General features: G+C 41.1%; 1 protein-coding gene across 4 annotated transcripts in view; it reads right to left on the bottom strand.

The window, feature by feature from the left end:
* Positions 1 to 2,418: 2,418 nt before the first annotated feature.
* LOC101859210 (syntaxin-binding protein 5) overlaps positions 2,419 to 18,937 on the bottom strand; it is a 97,567-nt gene continuing 81,048 nt past the window's right edge. For 3 of the 4 annotated variants that reach the window (XM_005089277.3, XM_035968675.1, XM_035968673.1), the window contains exons 21-29: positions 15,366 to 15,485; positions 14,064 to 14,180; positions 12,679 to 12,861; positions 11,600 to 11,797; positions 10,003 to 10,111; positions 9,171 to 9,266; positions 8,570 to 8,694; positions 4,114 to 4,235; positions 2,419 to 3,183 (exon numbers count right to left, since the gene is read on the bottom strand). In XM_005089277.3, the coding sequence (XP_005089334.1) occupies positions 3,046 to 3,183; positions 4,114 to 4,235; positions 8,570 to 8,694; positions 9,171 to 9,266; positions 10,003 to 10,111; positions 11,600 to 11,797; positions 12,679 to 12,861; positions 14,064 to 14,180; positions 15,366 to 15,485 (1,208 nt within the window). In that variant the 3' untranslated portion in view covers positions 2,419 to 3,045. The remainder of the gene's footprint in view (positions 3,184 to 4,113; positions 4,236 to 8,569; positions 8,695 to 9,170; positions 9,267 to 10,002; positions 10,112 to 11,599; positions 11,798 to 12,678; positions 12,862 to 14,063; positions 14,181 to 15,365; positions 15,486 to 18,937) is intronic. The other variant, XM_005089278.3, reaches the window with a different exon arrangement.

Genomic DNA, 18,937 nt, shown 5'->3' with positions numbered 1-18,937 from the left:
CGTTCACAATGGAATGCCAGTAATGGAATAGTCCAAACAATACAAGTTACGCAATAAAAAATGTAGTAAAAATAAAAAAACAAATCAAAATCAAAGGAACTGGAGCAAAAAAGGAACAAAGGAGTGAATGTATATAAAAAGATTGCATCTTATTCGTCTCAGACATAGATATTGCACGAAATGAAAACAGACAACAATAAAAATATGATGTACTAATTTCTGTGTGGAAAGTTTGCACTAGCTTCCAAAACCCTTGGAAGGGGCGGGGCTATGACATTCAGCAACTTACCAACAAGACAAGATTACACACCAGTATTTGCTCGGTAAACAACACTCACTAAGACAGTACAGCTTGCAGTTGCTCATGTTTGTATGTTCATGAGCAACTTCATCAACGGCAGTAGTACAAAGAGCCACAAGGCGAGGGCTGCTGTATGTCTTGTCCTCAAGATATCTACATCACTATCTCGCTTAGAACATACGCCTCTCTTTTTGACTTTCTCCCAGTCTCTTACTGTCACTCACTGTCAGTCAATACCTCATCAGTCCTAGACACCCTTCCCTTCTGTGCAAACAGACTCAAAACCCCCCTTTCCAAGAACCGAGCTATATATTCAGTTCCACATGTTGACTGCCTCCCCCTTCCTCGTAAGTTAAACACTTTCATCGTTTTCCCCCACTGTTTCTCTGAATAAAATGCAAATGGGAAAACACCAATTCTTTGAAAGTCTAGACAACAAGGGAACAAAGTGCCACATTTGTTTTATTTCAGGTCAGGCTGAAGAGATCAAACTCAGATGGCTGCTCGATTGGAAAAATACAAGTAAATTAGTATTATTTCAGCTCCTACAAATCTCATTTTAAAAATATTTCATTGCACGGAGTTCATCTATCATCTAGACAGTGAGTTCAAACACTGGCGCCAGCCTCACCCTCTTCTCAACAGGCATCAGTGCACACTACAACAGCACAAACTCAGACATGACGCGTCACATTGTCAAACACCTGGCTACTGTGCACTCACATTCTCCCACAGTCTTGACTTCAGGACAAGAGACAATCGTGCAATCCCTCGGTCACAGAGCACATGCTAACAGAGAATGGTACTGGATAATGAACATTTAGCCATGATGAAAGTTTACAATGAGATTCATAAATGGAACCAGTTTGATCATTACAAGAACGGAACATCAAAGACAATCTAAAATAAAAAAGAAACACTCTTTATAGAAGTCCACTTAACCTGGCACCACTTAAAAGAAGACAGAGGTTCCTATGTAAGATAAGGGCAGACATTAAATGCAATAGAGTGAATTCCACTAAACACATCTAAACCAATAGTTCAAGTCTTAAATGAACCATAAAATGCCAGAATGTAAAACTTGACTGTTTTTCTACATGACACATGCTAAACATTAAATTTAGTTCCCTCCAGTCAAAAAGAAGCACATCTACGTAATGATGACCGCAAGGTGCTAAGAAAATGCCAGATGACCGATGCAAGATGACAGATGACAGACGTAAGATGACAGACAAATGAGAGAATGATTGGAATGGTCGCCTTCTGACCACAAATAGCTCACAAGGGGTTCGAAGAAAAAAAAAGGTAGAGAAAGAGAAGACTGGAAGATGTGATGTTGTACACATGTCAAGAAATTGCATTGTCACATCCAAAAGTGAATTATGAAATCTGTTGGTGAGTTGTTTACAGTATACAAAGAAATTTACTTCACTATCTGTCCATGTGTTCGTAAGTTACTTGATGAAATTCATACCTGAGGGGATTACAAGGGGGTCAGTACTCTTCACTAAAATTGCTCGGAACCAGGATAACTAAAATATTCTGTTCTGTTTCTCACACACACACAAACACACACACACACACACACACTAACTAATCATGAACTAGCATGGCACAGACTAGTCATGCTCAAACAGAAAAAGTCATATCACGGTTCAATCAGCTCCTCAGTTCCACTATTGTGCTGATGTCACCGCAAAAACCAGTGAAATCTTACCCACACCCTGACTGGAAATTTCACAAGATTAAAGACCCTTTCCACACTTTTCGCACTCAAAAAGGGCTACAGTAGACGAGGCTATGTACAGTATGTGAAGCATGAGCCAGACAAGTCTGTGAGAAGGGAATTAAAATACCTTGTGTGTGTGTGTGTGTGTGTGTTTATTAAATTACCTTGTGTGTGTGTGTGTGTGTGTGTGTGTGTGTGTGTGTGTGTGTGTGTGTGTGAGTGAGTGTGAGTGTGTGTGTGTGTGTGTGAGTGAGTGTGAGCGTGTGTGTGTGTGTATTTGTTTGTGAGTGCGCGTGTGTGTGAGTGAGAGACAGAGAAAGAAACAAAGACAGAGAGACAGAGACAGAGAGAAAGGGAAGGAAGGGAACGGGGTGAGAGAGGGGGGAGGGAGGGGAAAGAAAGGTGGAGAGTGAGAGAGAGAGACAGACAGACAAGACAGACAGCCCAAAAAGAAAAACAACCAAAGTGTAACTACTCATAGCATTCACAATCTTCCTATGATCAAATGTGACGATGAGTGACCATCCACTTACAACTGGAACTTCTGTGAATTAGAAAGGCAGCAAACAATAATCTTGATAAAGTACACTGAAGGAAAACGACAATCTATCTCCGGCACTCAAAAACAAACATGCCAGCGTTCATATCCCCATGTACAAAGAAAGCATGGTATTTCCCAGCACGTACATTCTGGTATTTATTACCACATACCGTCAGGTATTCACTACCAGATACCTTGCGTTGGTCCCTTCTAGCACATAATGGACACGCACACAGAGATAGACAGAGCATGCCAACTACTCCCTCTACATCAGAAATTTGCAAACTTGGGGAGTCTGATGTCCATTCCAAACTTGGACTCATCAGCATGGAGCAGCCTCCATAAGTGGGAGAAATCTGGAGAAGAGCCTGACCACTCGGCGGAACCAACGGAGTGGAGAAAAAAAACCTAGTTCTGATCTGACCACAGATGACACAAGCAACACACGGTGCGCCCCTCCCACTCCCCCCTCCCTCAGAACTGGTACCACTTCTTGTCCTTGTACTTGTTGACCAGACCATGCGCCGCCTGGGCAAACTGCTCAGCCGAGTTCATCATTTGTGCCGTCCTATCGTCCAGATCCCCCAGCTTCTCACCCCTCTCCGACAACAGCTGGAGAAAAAAAATGGGAGGATGCTGATAGTATGATCATGGTGCAATACGCATCGACTACTAAGGGTAAGACTCTACCATGTGTCATTTTGAAAAAATATATATTGATATATGCTGAGAGTTTAGTTAACATTCTGTTGGTATACTACTGATGCAATGGCATTTCGAACATTGCAGTAACGTTTATTCATTTTTTGTTTGTTTGAGTAAAATAGCACAATTATGCAATAATTTAATGGTCATTAAGTGCACAGAAGAGCAAGATTGACAGAGACAAAGAAGGGAAAGAAAGGAAAAAGGACCTACCAGGGCACCTTCCAGACACCCGCATTAATTTCATAAAAAGACAAATAAAAGATATCAGTTAGACCTTGACAAAAGAGATACACGTAAGCACAATAATTGCATTTTACTGTTTAAAGATGATAGACAAGACAGAAATTACAAAGAAATAAATGAATTAGGACCTACAAGAGCTGTCCTCCAACCGCTCACACAAATATAGAGAGAGACCAGAGGACTGAAATACACCTAACTTTTCGGTACACATATCTAGGATACAGAGCAAAAACATTTTTTTTTTAAATCATCCCCCTTCCATAAGCTACAAATCGTCACTGCGCTAGCAAAATGGCACACTCATTTCTGCTACTGTTCAGAAAAATGAAAAATGTTAAACTAGACTATTTATCACCTAAAAATGGTAAAACTTGTCTTGCATGTTTCCTCTGTGACTGCCAGCGTATTTTTGTTTTGATTTTACCAAACAAAATAAAATGCTGGACACAAATCTGAGTTGGACCATTTTGCAAGCAGAGACAAAAAGCTATTCACCTGCTCAGTGTAAGACCGTCATATGTCACTTTTGAGCATGGGATAAAGTCTTACACTAAGCAATTGTATTATAGAATTAGCAGCTCTCGAACTGACCATTCTGGTGCGGGTGAACTCGTTGCCAGAGGCGGCGGCCTGGTACTGCAGCTGCTGGAGATTCCCAGAGCCTGGGATGTGTTTGGCCAGACCCTTGGAAGCCTTGCCACTGGCTTCTCCAACTGGCATGAAAAAAAACAAGACACAAATTGTTTAGTTTTCATTTTATTAAGGTTTTTGTTTTTGTTTTAGTAAGTGTTTTACGGCACTTGCAACACAATTAGGTCATATAAGTGCCAAAGATTAGAGGTGTTACAAGAGAGTAACAAACACAAAAAAGGAGCCAGATAAAGACGATAGATGTTTGATTGGAAAGAAGAAGTAAACCAAATCAGAGCACCTGCCAACCACCCACAGTATGAGTTTTACAGTATATGCAACACAATAAGGTCATGCAAGAGCTGAAAATTAGAGGAACCACTAGAGAGTTGTTTGTTTAGTACAGGGTTTTACGGCGCTCGCAACTGCATAAGGTCATATGAGCACGCGAAACACAAGTTGATAGCATTCGCAACAGTTCACTGCACGGTTGGTCGAAAATTAGACTTTAAAATGTTAAAATACTAAAATTTGGTGTAAATATATTTACAATTTAAAACAAACTCTTATAAGTAACATTAAAAATTTTAAATAGTATAATTTCACTTTATAATTTGCCATTAAGGCCGATGGCCTTCATAAAATTCAAAATTCTGCTGGTACCACCGGAAGCAATCTGGTTCTCCGTGTGAATGTGATGATACGCAGTAAATCCTCTTAAGTCTATGAGTGAAGCCGGGGCGAATTTTGTTTCTTGTATGCAGGCCACACGTGGGCACAGTGTGGCCTGTAAGTGTTGCAATTCTGCAATGGAAGGTCGGATTCCGCCGGCATTCCATTGCAGGACCACCATTATGACTTTTTAGTTTTTATTTTGGAGCTCAGTGGCCCCAGCTTCGAAGAAACACTCTGACTCCTCCTTGCGGGGGAGGCAGAGTGTTTTCTAGATTGCCGTCCTGGATTGGACGGCGGTCTAGTGGGGGATTTGGAGGAGTGACAGACTCCGCCCTTCCCGGGTCAGGCCGGGGAGGGGGGTCGGAGATGTCATCCTCCGTTGGTAGTGGGGGGAATGGAGGGGTAGGGGGAGGTGGAGCAGACAGAGGGGGCTGGGAAGGGTGCCGGGGAGAGGGGGGAGGGAGTACCTCAATCTCCATCAGAGAGATGGGTTATGAGGTGGAAGAAGAAGAAGAAAAAGAAGAAGAAGAAGAAGAAGAAGAAGAAGAAGAAGAAGAAGAAGAAGAAGAAGAAGAAGAAGAAGAAGAAGAAGAAGAAGAAGAAGAAGAAGAAGTAATAGAGGAGGGGTGAGGGGGAGAAGGGGGGGCGGAGAAAGAGTCCACCCCATCCTCCCCAAGAAACCCAAAGCGGTGGTACCTGGAAGGAGGGTACCACAGCTGTAGGAGGAACCTTTTTGTGTTTCGCAGTAAGTCGCTTGTTGACCGCGGGTTCTGGGGGGTCGACAGTGGAAGCACTGGTCGACTTCGTGACTGGCCGGAGTACGCTTGCATATGACCGGCCAGGGACCAGGGTCATACCTGGCGGGCAGACCGCTTTACGGGCTTCTTAAAAAGAGCAGCCATTTCGTACTTTATACTCTTGGATTGCGCGTTCTTGGATCCAAGTCAGGCAATCCTTGCTGAAGGCTGTGTGCTGGCCTTGGTAATTGGGCAGCAAAGACTAGCCTTGCATTCCTTTTCAGAATGCCCAGTCTTGCCGCAGCGAGGACACACAGCTGCACGTCGGCATCGCGACTGACTATGGCCAAACTTCTGACACTGAGAGCAGCGTAGAGGATTTGGCACATAGGGTCGTAAGTCCAAGACCAAGTATGATGCCGAACGGTGGCTGGATGGCGGCACGAATCAAAAGTTAGAATTAATGTATTCGTTTCTAGTGTGGACTCCCCCGGCGGGCTTCGACCACACCCTCACAGTTATCCACAATTTATTGGTTTGAGCAGCCCTTCAGCTCATGGCTGCGGACCACGCCCTTCGACTGGTTAAACTTCTGGTGTCGCTCGGAAACACAAGGAGCACCACCGAAGGTCGTAATCTTTTCAAGTCCGGCCATTTCTTTATCCGATGCGCACTTGATGAGGAGAGCACTAGAGGACAGTTTCTGGACATTCGTAGGAATGTATCCCAGAACCTGTCTTAGAGCATCTCCTGTCTTGAATATGTTTAAATCAGTGATCTTTTTCTGCGCATCAGAGCTGCGGATGGTCAAGTATGGCTGACGCGGAAGCTCCCTGAGAGGAGGGAGGGCAGAGGCAGACGTAAAGGTCCTTTTCCCTTTAGAAGTTTGCTCGGCTCGGCGGCCGCCCCCGCTTCCGCGAGCCGAGACTTTTTGGCAATGTTGGGAGTTGGGGAAGGGTTTTTATTAGAAGAGGAATCCATGAGAGTTTTTAAGGTGGTTCAACTCAGGGGCTCCCTGCCCGCCATCGAGCCCAACAAGGGGACACATTGCTCGGATGACCAGAGCTGTGCCAGGGCTACCCCAGAGCTATACTCTCCACGAGAGTGCATAAAACCCTCCCGTCAAGATTGACCCAGGGCTTGATGTTTCAACTCCCAACCGATTGAGTGGCATGGGCCGTGCCACCCTCTCGTGTAAGAGGAAACCTGGGCCAAAGAGGTGTGTTGGTGAGGGACAGTCCGTAGACTGATCTCACCTCAACCGCCAGGTACCCGGTTTCCCTCCGCACGGGTCGCACCTCACGGTCAACAAGGCGCCCACTCTGTGGGATGGGTGACCTCTCTTTTTGCAGCACATGAGGTCAGCGATGGGAAGAAAGATAGAAGGAGAAAGAAACAAGGAAGGAGAAAAGGAAGATACACCAAAGTAAGTGTCGCACACGGATCCCAAAGGGTTGGGGTCCGTGTGCGACACTTCGTCTTTGAGGGGGTTGCACCTTCTGCAGACGAAGCAGTGGGTCTATTTATATCCCCCCGACTAGAGAGTAACATACAATGAAGAGAAGGAAGAGAGATAAGGATGAAAGGTGTTTGATAAGAAAGATGGAGCAAACTACACCAGAACATTCACAAACCACCCATCTGACAAGACAAAAGACACGATGGTTTGTTTTGAGTAAAGAAAAGTACATTGATACAATGGCAGTCACTTCACGCCGGGAAAGAGTAAAATTTTTTGTTTCAGTAAAGAGAAGCACGTCTACACAATACCAGTAATTTCGAGCAGTGAAAGAGTGTGACAGACATACAGAAGCAGAAAAGGGAGAGAAAAGAAGTAGTGCCTACCACAGACACAAGCTAACATAAAACAAGGAAGACAAACTAACTTCACAGTTTATTTCTCATTTTTCTCCGAGCATTGCAGCATTGAACTATCTACTATATCCACAACAGGACTCTTCTTTATTGCTTGTTTGTTTGACCAAAGAGATGTACATCAACACATAACAAACAGAAAGGAGTAAGACAGACAAGCAGAAATAACAGATAGGTGGAACAATAAGAAGTGGACCTCCCCGTGGCTCCTTCCAATCTCCAATCATCATCATCCTCATCATCATCATCATCATCCTCATCATCATCATCATCATTATCCAATTCCCCACATACACACGGACACATGTACATTCGCACAACAAAGTGGGGATTCACAACAAACTTAACCCTTAACTCACTGACTACTGGTCCCTTTCACCAGTCACTGGCGCTGAATACTGGCATTTTTGGGGGTATTTCAAAACACCACCACAACTCTCAGAATTACCTTATTGTAGTTATTTTTTGAGACAGTAAAGTTACATTCAAACTTAATCTATTACAAAAAGCTTAGCTGTGCATTGATTTAGACCCATACACTGAATTACATGAGACAGCTGTAGGGCACGAAGTAAAGATTTTGTCGCGCAAACAACAACATCAGTACTAGTGCTAGATCTAGCCCTAAAACTGCGACTTGGGCCGTGATTGGGTACATATCCAGGATCCTAACTATCAGTCACATCATATGCTGAGTCACTAGAACTAGTAAAACGAACAGAAGTATTGAAAACAGCAAAATTATGAGATTCTTGTTCATGCGACTTCTTCGACTGTTACTTCGACGCAGTTGTCGAATTACTATCAGCTGTGTAGAAAAAAAATAGCGCGAGTTCCGGTCAGGTCAACCCCAGTCAAGGTGACTGTCCTTCAACTTTAATTACTTTAAAAGTTACCACGCAACTTCTGCAAACTCGACACGAAACGAAACAAGTGGCAAAACTAGCACTGAAGTCCGTTCCCGTACCAATGAAGGGAGCCCAAGATACGGGACAAAATCACAAAGTCCAACCCGTCGGGGGTACGGGATCCGTACCAGCAAACTGGGCGCCCGCCCCGTCCCTGTGACCGGAACCGTAGTCAGTGAGTTAAGAAGGAGATATAATAGGGTGAGTTTGCCCGGTACTCACAGAGCTCCTCCCTGTCCAGTGTGGAGACTCCACCACCGAAGAGAGTCTTGAATAAACCTTGCTTGGGGGCTTCAGGGGTCTCACGTGGAAGAAATAACTCACCGAGCATTTCATTTAAATTCTCGCTGTATGAAAAAACACAAAAATATGATAACATTATTGGAGTTAAATATACATTGGAGGAAACAATAACAACACGTTTGCGTTTGAGAAAACAGAAGTATATCAACACAACAACAGTCATCTTCTGCTGGGGGGAAAAGCAAGACAGAAATAAGAGTGGTACAGCAAAAGAAATAGGACCTATCGAAGGTGCCCTCAAACCCCCCTCAAAGTAAAAACAAAAGTCCAAAGGTCAAGTAACAAAAACTTTTAAACTTGAGAGAGAGGTTTGTTTTGTTTTTCACTTAAGTTTTAGTAAGAGTTTTACCGCATTTGCAATACAATTAGGTCGTATAAGTGCCGAAGATTAGAGATGCTTCTAATAAACAAAAATAGAGCAAAGATAAGGATGACAGATAGGACAGAAGGAGCAAACCACACAAGGACACCTGCTAACCACCAATGAGAGAGAGAGAGTTAATAGAGGACCAGTACTCACGAGATGTCAGCAGAGTAAGTAATTTTCTGTATCTCCGTGGGAGAGCAGAGGAACATCGCATGACCATTGTTGCTAAAGCAAAACGTTCTTGCCACTCTGAGAGGAAAAGACATGATCAACATCAATCACTGTATATGTTTTCACTTACATATAGATCTAATTGTAATTCATACTCTCTTATCGTTCCATCCTAGAGCTGAAATATAATTGTACCAACTCACAAATAGAATCACAAACATAAAACCCCAAAAAGGGACACATGTCCATAAAACTCTTCAAAAACTAAATGTTTTAAAGCCCCATTGACAGAATTGAAATCTTTTAAAAGGTTGACTGTTTCTTCTACCCTCCTTAACAAGACTAACCAGGGCCGAGTGGGATACAACAATCCAGCACAAATACTGAACTACCTGAAAGAATTACTTCCAAACTCAGGAATTGAACTCTTTTTTTTACACCAGCCACAGTGGACACAAGATAAGGGGGCATTTACCACCATATCGTTCAACGTTATAATTTTCCCAAAGAGGAAGATTCCCACTCTCTTGAACCTGCACGAGTAATAGTTAAGTCTTAATCTTTCTTTGTTCACAAACAGAAATAACAAAGACTCAAAAGATAAAAACGAGCATCAACTCAAAAAAAAAAAGTTCATGTGCACTGAGAGGCAGGGGGAAGAGAGTCATCACCATTGTGTTTACGTCTTTTTATGAAAACTTATTTTTCACAATCATTATCCATGTCTTCCCACTTTAGCGTACATCATTCTTTGCGACTCTTTACGGGGTTATATGCGGCGTTCCCCTTGACCTTATGCTGCGTGAAACCTTACCTATAATCTGGTAAAGGCAAGAAATCTGCATCAAATAAAGGCTTGAGACTGGGCAGGCTGAAAGCCAGGATGTGGCCATTGGCAACGTAACACATGAGGCACACGCTCTCTGGGGAAGAAAAAACACAAACAGGAACATTAGAGTAAAGAGAAGTGTATCAACAAACTAGCAGTCCAACAAGTGCTGGGTGCTGGGAAAAGCAAGGCAGAAACATAAGAGTGATAAACAAAAAAAGTAGGAATTACCAGTGGCACCCTCCAATCACCTGTCAAATCAGAAGGAACAATACCAGTCTTTGTGAGAAGCAAAATTAAAAAGCCTGGAGGAACAAAACAAGAGTGTGACAAACATACAAAAGAAGTAGAGGAAAACGACGATAGTAAGGATTAGGAAAGAAAAAGCAGCAGTTCCCTGTTGTAGTTCATGCACAGTTTTGAGTATGACTTTGTTGGATCAGTCCATTTACTATTCTACTGTGCATTAGAATGAGAAATGTCCCCCCTTTGGGAATGGCCTAAAGACACTTCAGTCAGTGGCACCGCCCCGAGGGGTCCATTTCTCCTCTTCAAAAAATCTAGAACAAGAAGTTGTAGACATTAAGGCTGACATTTGACTTTTTAATTTTGCTTCAGGATTATTTTTCTTTCCAGAAATATACATGTACACTGACCAGCTGGTATTTTTATTTCAATTGATTATTCTTACTCAAGGCCCAGAATAAACCTCATACGAAAACAATTTTAAAGGTACACATCATCACAATAACCAATCACTCGAATCCTTTCTTGTTGTTAAAGAAAAACCTAAAAAAGAAAACAATGCTAACCTAGGTCAATCTTATGACTTGAGCAAGAGCAAAAGAGAATTAATAATGGGATACTTGGTGCACAGACAAAACCTTGCATGTTGAGAATATGAAAGAAATAGCAGTCATTTTTACGATACAATAACTAGAAACCAGGAAAAATAAATGACTTGTGATATTGTGTTATAGCCATGATGATATTACAGAGTCAAGACACTTCTTGCATTTGCTTTTATAGCTCGTCCAACTCAAAAACAAGACGAGGTTTTTTTTGCAGATAACTTTTGATTGCACGCACCAATTTTCATCAAACGTATGCCAGTAATCTTGTATCAATTTGTCTTAATTATATATAGGTAAATGGTTCTGGCCCAGTATTAATCAGAAATATTTTCTCTTTGCTTTGGGTTCAAAATTAATTCATTGAAGAAAAAAAATGTGATGACTTGCAGAGTGATTTGCATCACGTTTTTATACATTGTATTTTAAAGGTACAAGAGAAAGTTGATTTTTTTTTTCCCCCTTCTCTTTCAATTAAGACTTGTACACCATTTTTAAGTTTACAAAAAATCCTTGTTTTGCTCGTTTTAACCAAATAAAACAGAATAAAAACTATAATGAAATTAGCCACTCATGCCAGGGAGAAGAACCCTTTCACACCAACCTATAAACAAGAAAAAAAAACATTGCTCAAAAAGACCTGTCAGAATTGATATATATTTTAAATCTTGTGTTGGACGAGCTACAGCTGGAAGAAAAATAATGTCAATTTCCTGCCACAGCATACATACCCCGCATGCCAACAATCTCCGCTCGTACGACAAAGGAGGTCTCTGTAACCTTGACCTTGAAAGCACAAGTTTGAGATGGCAAGGAGATGGCCCTTGCTTGTTTCTCTGAGCAGATGATGGCAAACTGTCGGTCATTGTTCATCTCCGTGGATGAGGTTGGGGAGATCTTTGGTTTGGAGTTGCTCACGGACATTTGCCCTGTAAGTACCAGGCAGTGGTCAGTGCTCATGTCTTTAGCGTATATACATCAGGATGTAAATATCAGAAATATTTTTCTCCTCCTAAAATTTAACAGAAGCTGATATTCCTGGCACAAATTTATACACATACATACAAACATGATTAAGTTAACACGCACGCACGCACTCACTCACACACGCGCGCACACAGAGACACAACAGGCTCATGATGTTAGAATGGTATGGTATAGACTTGAAGGCAAGAAAAAGAAATTATCATAAATGTAAGTTATGAGAAATCAGGTTACGGACATGTTTACAGGTGTACTACACAGATTTCCGGAGACTAACTCCTAGACAACTCAGTGCCTGGAGTGGTAATAATAGATCCGATGAATCAGCTGTAGCGCCATAAATTCATAAACAATTTTTATACTGGAACTTCTTTGAAATGCCTTTATCAAAAGAAAAACATGCAATGCAGAGCTATGCCTCATCACATTCTTATATTTCTTTAAAAAGCAGAGCTCTCAGCTGTTTTGGAATATCTTGTTTTATGTCTATTAAAAAGCATGTTACTTATGTCAACTAATAACAAAGAACATAGCCCATCTCTAAAGTGCTGACTCTATCCCTACCAGGCCATTTAGGCAGCCATTTTTTCTCACTTGACTGTAATCAGAATAAATATAATTTCTACAGCAAAATGCAGTGGAACTAATTTCCTATCAAACAGTGAAAACAAAAAAGGAACCTAATCGTAAAATAATGGCTTGAAGACGAGACTGTTTCCATAACAAAAGAATTTGTAGAGCCATGAAAAGCTGCTCACAACCATAAAGCATGCGTGGTGTGAGCTGCAAAGAGCATGGCTCGTGGTAGGGAGTAAATTAAAGACACCTGATGTACGAGAGCCGAGAGACGACCGTGACTCACTGCTTGTGCTCTTGGCCGCGGCACGGTCACTGGAGTCCTTGTTGTCCTTGACCTCCCGCCACTGCTCGCTCAAGGCCGGGATGAGGCCGCCCTTGAAGTCCAGGAAGGACATGCATACAATGACTCCTTTCATCCGGTACAGGGACCCTGTCAGCAACACAGAGGAGATGATTATTAGAGTATAAAGAGAAGTACATTGATATGATAATGTAAACATAAAAGTGAAAATTGTGGGAGTAGAGGGGAGTACATTGATATGATAAAAAGAACATAGATGTGAGAAATGTTAGTTAGAATAAAGAGAACAATATAGACATTATAACATGAACGCAGATGTGATGATTGTTACTAGATTACTGTAATTCTTTTTTGGAAATCTTTCCACTGAAATGATTTACAGGTTACAGCGACTTCAGAATCAAGCCTTTCAAATAATTCTAAAGAATCTTGTCGAGGAGCATGTAACAACAATGTTAATCCAAATTCCCTGTGAAAGCACTTGTTCAGTACAAGATAGCTGTCCTTTACTTTAAAAGTAAAAGTTAGAGGCCTTTCCCCATCACACCTCCTCCCTGTGAAACACACAATCAACATACCTAGCGGATACAACCACTTTAAAAAAATTCAAATCTGCATTTAAAACGCACTTGTTCCTGGCCTGCTTTAATCAGTAATGGGCGACATTCCCAATACACATAATATGATGTTTCAGAACACACCTCTGTTGTTCATGCTATTCTGTATTAAGTGGCTGCCGAACATTGTGTGTGTGTGTGTGTGTGTGTGTGTGTGTGTGTGTGTGTGTGTGTGTGTGTGTGTGTGTGTGTGTGTGTGTGTGTGTGTGTGTGTGTGTTTGTGTGGTGTGTGTGAGTCTGTGTGTGTGTGTGTGTGTGTGTGTGTGTGTGTGTGTGTGTGTGTGTGCATATGTGTGTGTGTGTGTGTGTGTGTGTGTGTGTGTGTGTGTGTGTGTGTGTGTGTGTGTGTGTGTGTGTGTGTTCATGTGTCTCCACACTTTTTTAAGTGGGAGAAAAATGTTTCTTATTAGAGCCATATTCTGGTCTTTGTGTTCTTTGTATTATTCTAAAACACATTGACCACTTTCTTGGTGAAAATGCACTATATAAGTGAGGTTTATTATTCTTATCGAAGCGCAGAAGATTAGGGAAGTTACTACAGAATAACATACATATAAAAGAAGGAGAGACAAAGACGACAGATATTTGATTGGAGGAAGGGAGCAAACTACACCACAGCACCAGCCAACCATTTACAAGTCGTAGAGTGGACAAGCCAACCACTTACAAGTCATAGAGTGGACAAGAATGGGGAGGTGTGTCTGACGCACTCACCGCTGGGGGAGACAATAACCGGCTGAGAGAGGCGCTGATCTGGCTGCAACACAAGCACAATGACGATGACCGATCCCAGGCTGGTGCCCACCCACAGGCACGGTGAAGTCTCTGTATCTGTCAAATAACACATACACATGATCAGTGGAGAGAGAGAGAGAGAGAGAGAGAGAGAGAGAGAGAGAGAGAGAGAGAGAGAACACACAACAAAGACAAATTAAGTTGTGATGTAAGCTCTCGTTACTGAAAATCATTGCTGGAATTCAAACACATATCAATTTTTTAAAAATACTTTTAAAACTTAAGAGAAAAAAACACGAAGCTCTATCTTCGCTCTCATACATGTCAGATACAAATAAAACCCCACTTACTCAAGGTACTTTGGTTATTTTGGATAGTTTTCTTACTTTGGTTATTTTGGATAGTTTTCTTGGTTTCTTTTCATAGATAAGCACTGGGAACAATGAAGGTCATTCCAGCATAGAAAAAGGCAAGACAGATAAATAGACGTGACAGAAGGTGAGTGAAGAAGGACCTAACAATGGCATTCTCCACCTCCTTGCTCAGATCACTGTTGACACACTCTTATTATTGTTAATATTTTACACCTCTATGAACACAAATTAGACCATTTATGAGGTGAGCTGCTTTGACCTCACCTGTCTGGGCCAATCTTGGCTGAGTGGGACACTATTCTAGCAGAGAGACATCAATAGACGTCCAAAACAGGAACTGAACTCATGTCTTTAGAGTGTAACAGCAAAGACCTTAATGTGCAATTTACCAAAGCACTACGGAGATCATACAGAAATACATACGTACAAAACGTGCACATAAATATTGACTACTTAGAGTAACACTCCGCATTTCGCGAAAAAATATAAAGTAACGTAGATAGGGTCTTACGCTGAGCAGTCAATATAAATATATACACAAACTCATAAAAGGGCAGAAACACACACAAATAAAAACCAGGTAAGTTATAACAAAAGAGTAGAACACTTTGAAGAGCTTACATTTGATTTGATTTGTTTAAGGAAAGAGCAGCACATTGGCATTTGTTTGTTTGTTTGTTTGCTTGTCTGTTTGTTAATTTGTTCGTTTGGATAAAGAGAGGCACATTAACACAATAATGGTCATTTAGTGCTGCAACAGAGTAAGACAGACAGACAGACAGACAGACAGACAAACAGACAGACACAAGACACAAAAGAATGACAGACCGGCACACAAAAATATCAGAGATGAAGAGAAGAAGTAGGAACTACCAGCAGTCCTCCTCCAACCACACTCTGTACAGACCTGACTTGCGAGTGTAGGAGTCAGCAAACACCAGACACTGGATGGCTTCTTTGGTCACGTTGTCTAGACTTGACATGCTGGAGCTCCGAGACCGGGAGAACGAGGAGCCGTCCACTTTGTCTGCCAGATATACGGTCAACATTCAGCACGAGTGACCACTGCCCAACCAGAGACATTCATCATCATCACAGTGGACACATTTCCTACTCACTGACTACTTCCAAAATCAACAAATCAAAGCCTATAAAGGGGAAGTCTTATCTCTGCTTTCATAATCAAACAAAACTGAAAACTTCATTACCAAGAAAGATTAATAAAAATGCTTCGTACATTGGTATGGTCAAGTCCTAGCATTGTGGGTCAGTAACGAGAGCTTACCTCTCAAATACTCACATAATATATTGTTCAGCAAATACAACCTTCTTTCTAGTAATGATATATTCAGTATAAATGCACCATATTATCATTATTCATATCAACTGGAATCCATTGCTGCTTGTGGGAAAAAACCCAAACATTCAATACGCCTTATCTAGATGTACTTGGCGCCTATATGGTACCCATGATATGTCTATATTCTAGCTGTACCCATGACAGAGATCATACACTATATCCCATGAATGTTCATATTTTATCTGTACTCATGTTCATTTCATTGATTTAGTATCATAATGATGAAAATGCAGGGTGTTTGCAGAACAGTAGCTTACGCATTAAGGACTGACTTCATCCTTTTAACACTTCCAAATAAAAGTGGTGGGGCTGAGAATTGAGAATTAACTTCATAGTTACCCTTCTAAGTGTTCCGTTTTAATACTGAGAATTGATTCATCGTGTTACCCCTTTTGAGCTCAAATGACAGGTTTAAAACTGAGATTTGACTTCCTTTTCCTTAGCCCTTCTAAGCCTAAGTGTACTGAAAATTCCTCCAACACACTTTACACTTAAAGACGTGTGTATTTTGTTCAGATTTGGACTTTTTCAGAGCATCCAGACACAGCACTACTCTAAAAACTTGAAGGTCAGAATGTCTCACACAAAGTGACACTTCCATTCTTTACTAATGCATACAAAAATATAAGATTCAATTATTTTTTTAAGAATACAGGCAACTGATCCAACAAGTAAGTACAACCGTAACTAATGAAGTGTTCCATTAACAAAAATGTTGCAAATCCACATATAGCACTACAGCAACAACATACAGATAGCACATGGAACATAAAAGTATGCAGATAAATCAAGAATGCAAATAAAATTCACTAAAAATGTCAAGAAGTGGAAAAGAAAAGCAAAAACATCTAGATATATCCCACAGATAGTGCAGTCGTCATTCCAGGAGTCACTAAAATAAAAATGACAAAGGGAAATGATAAACAGATCTGAGGACGACGTGAGCCACACTAAAAAAAAGGGAAAAAAGCCACACTGCCAAACATGAGAACCATGCCATGCAAAATGATTGTCAGTGTTTTACACCCCCATTCAAACAGTTTTGGTCATTCAAGGGGCACTGTAATGCCCGCAAAGGATAAGTCCCAAAAAAGAATCTTTATACGAAGTAAAAAGACCAGGTGTTTGAGATCTTTACAGAGCTGGTCAAACTAGACGAAAAGAAATCTGAAACACTCAGCAACATTGACACTTGATCAAATCATTGCGTGTCATGCCATGGCTCTGCAGTGTGATTAGTCTTGTCATGACCTCAGAGTGAAGTGAAAATACCCAGACAGGCTGCTCCAGCCTCACAAGTGTTATGAAAATGTTAACATGATGAAAAATTACAAATAACTGAAGACAAGAGTTTTACAAAACAACTGTCAAATTCATTGCAAACGTTTGGAGGCAACAGAAGGTTCCATGAAACTGGATGTAATGCTACTGGTTTCAGCTTCACGTATTCAGTTACATAGACTGAGATTTTTGTAAAACATCATATTTAAGCTAGAGAGTAATTGAAGGATCTTTGGAGCAGCCTGTGTAAAACTGAAACGGGGAAAAAAATCAAGAAATGAAAGTAAAATAAAGCATGCATCTATCTACACATTCAGCCTGATACACATAGACCAAATCAAACATTTATGCCATAGGAATGATAAACACTCAACATTTTGTTCTTTCATCTATGTTTAAAATGTTAGCCACAACGAAAAGAAATGTGTCATTGGAGAAAAGAAAAAGCACACGCTACATTTCTACAAGAGTTCTGGTTGTCCACACCAGATTGCTGGCATCCATGTCGAAACGACTTTTAAGAAAATTAAAATCCATCACCAGATGGGCAGACTGACACAAATCCTTGGTGCAGGGAACTAAGAGAAACTACAAATAGAAAGTACCCTAGGTCCGCCAATCAATGGACAGAAAAACTCAAAACAGTACCAAAAGACATTCGAACTGAAATTTTCCAAATATTCATCTGTATTTCAACTTAAAGCATGTTTCTCAAAAGACTATATTTGACAAAATATAAACGTTTTAAATTGTTCCAATTTTCTTTAAAATTAAAAATACACTCTCTATTTTGTAAATATTCCTGATGAAAACATATTTCTAAAAGCTCTTTGTATTCTGACAGAAATCACACATCTAAAAGGAGTCTGTAACCCAACTGAGAATACAATTCTGTAAAACATCTCTGGATTCCAATCTTAAAAAGACATTTCTCAAAGGCCTGTATTCATCTCAATTCTACATTGTGCACAAAACCACAGGGACTGCAAGCTAAAACTTATGACAAATTTCACCAAAGCAACAACTTGAGCCACAGCGAAGAACAGAGCACAGACCAGCGACTTTCTTTTCTCTCAACAAAGTCAAAACTGACAGAAAGAAGCATGAAATGTGAAGAAACTCTTTGGACCAACTCTGAGACTGGAACTAGGAAACTTATGCCCTCTGTTTTTTACTCTATCTAAGTATCATCCATTACAGTCATGGATAGTTGCGTCGCAACTCACACACGCACACGCACACATATCCGCATACCACCACGTACACACACACACAAAAATGCACAACAAACTCTACTGTCAAGACAAAACCTGTAACAATGACAAAAACAAATCGTGACCCTTTCAACAATAACGTGATTCCATCCTGGAACGTCTAAAAGTTTACGGGCATGTTAGAAACGTATCACACAAGTATTTCAAGACCAAAGGGTCTAAAAGTAAGTCATGTGACTGAAAGAAGAAAGCACAAAAAAGTATTTCTCTATCTCAGGACCACCATCGTCTTCCTCAAGCAGACGGGGCAAGCGACTACAGCTACTGGTGAGCATAGCAGAGGCAAGTCTGAACATGTGGAGGGACGGTAGCGATCTATGGTGGTGTGGTCGGACGCGAAACCCTGGGGCAAGTTCAACAGGACACACGGTGAGAACCCTGGTCAACACTGGTTACAGGTCGGAATTAAAGTGTGTATGTAATTGAGGGCAATTCTGTGGGCTGTGTGTGAGAGTCTGTTTGATTGTGGGAGTGTGTGTGTGTGTGTGTATCAGTGTGTGTGTGTGTATCAGTGTGTGTGTGTGTGTGTGTGTGTGTGTGTGTGTGTGTGTGTGTGTGTGTGTC

This window comes from Aplysia californica, unplaced genomic scaffold (assembly GCF_000002075.1).
Source record: "Aplysia californica isolate F4 #8 unplaced genomic scaffold, AplCal3.0 scaffold00004, whole genome shotgun sequence".
Taxonomy (NCBI): domain Eukaryota; kingdom Metazoa; phylum Mollusca; class Gastropoda; order Aplysiida; family Aplysiidae; genus Aplysia; species Aplysia californica.
The sequence above is the reverse complement of the archived record's forward strand: the minus strand, read 5'-3'. Positions and strand labels throughout refer to the sequence as shown.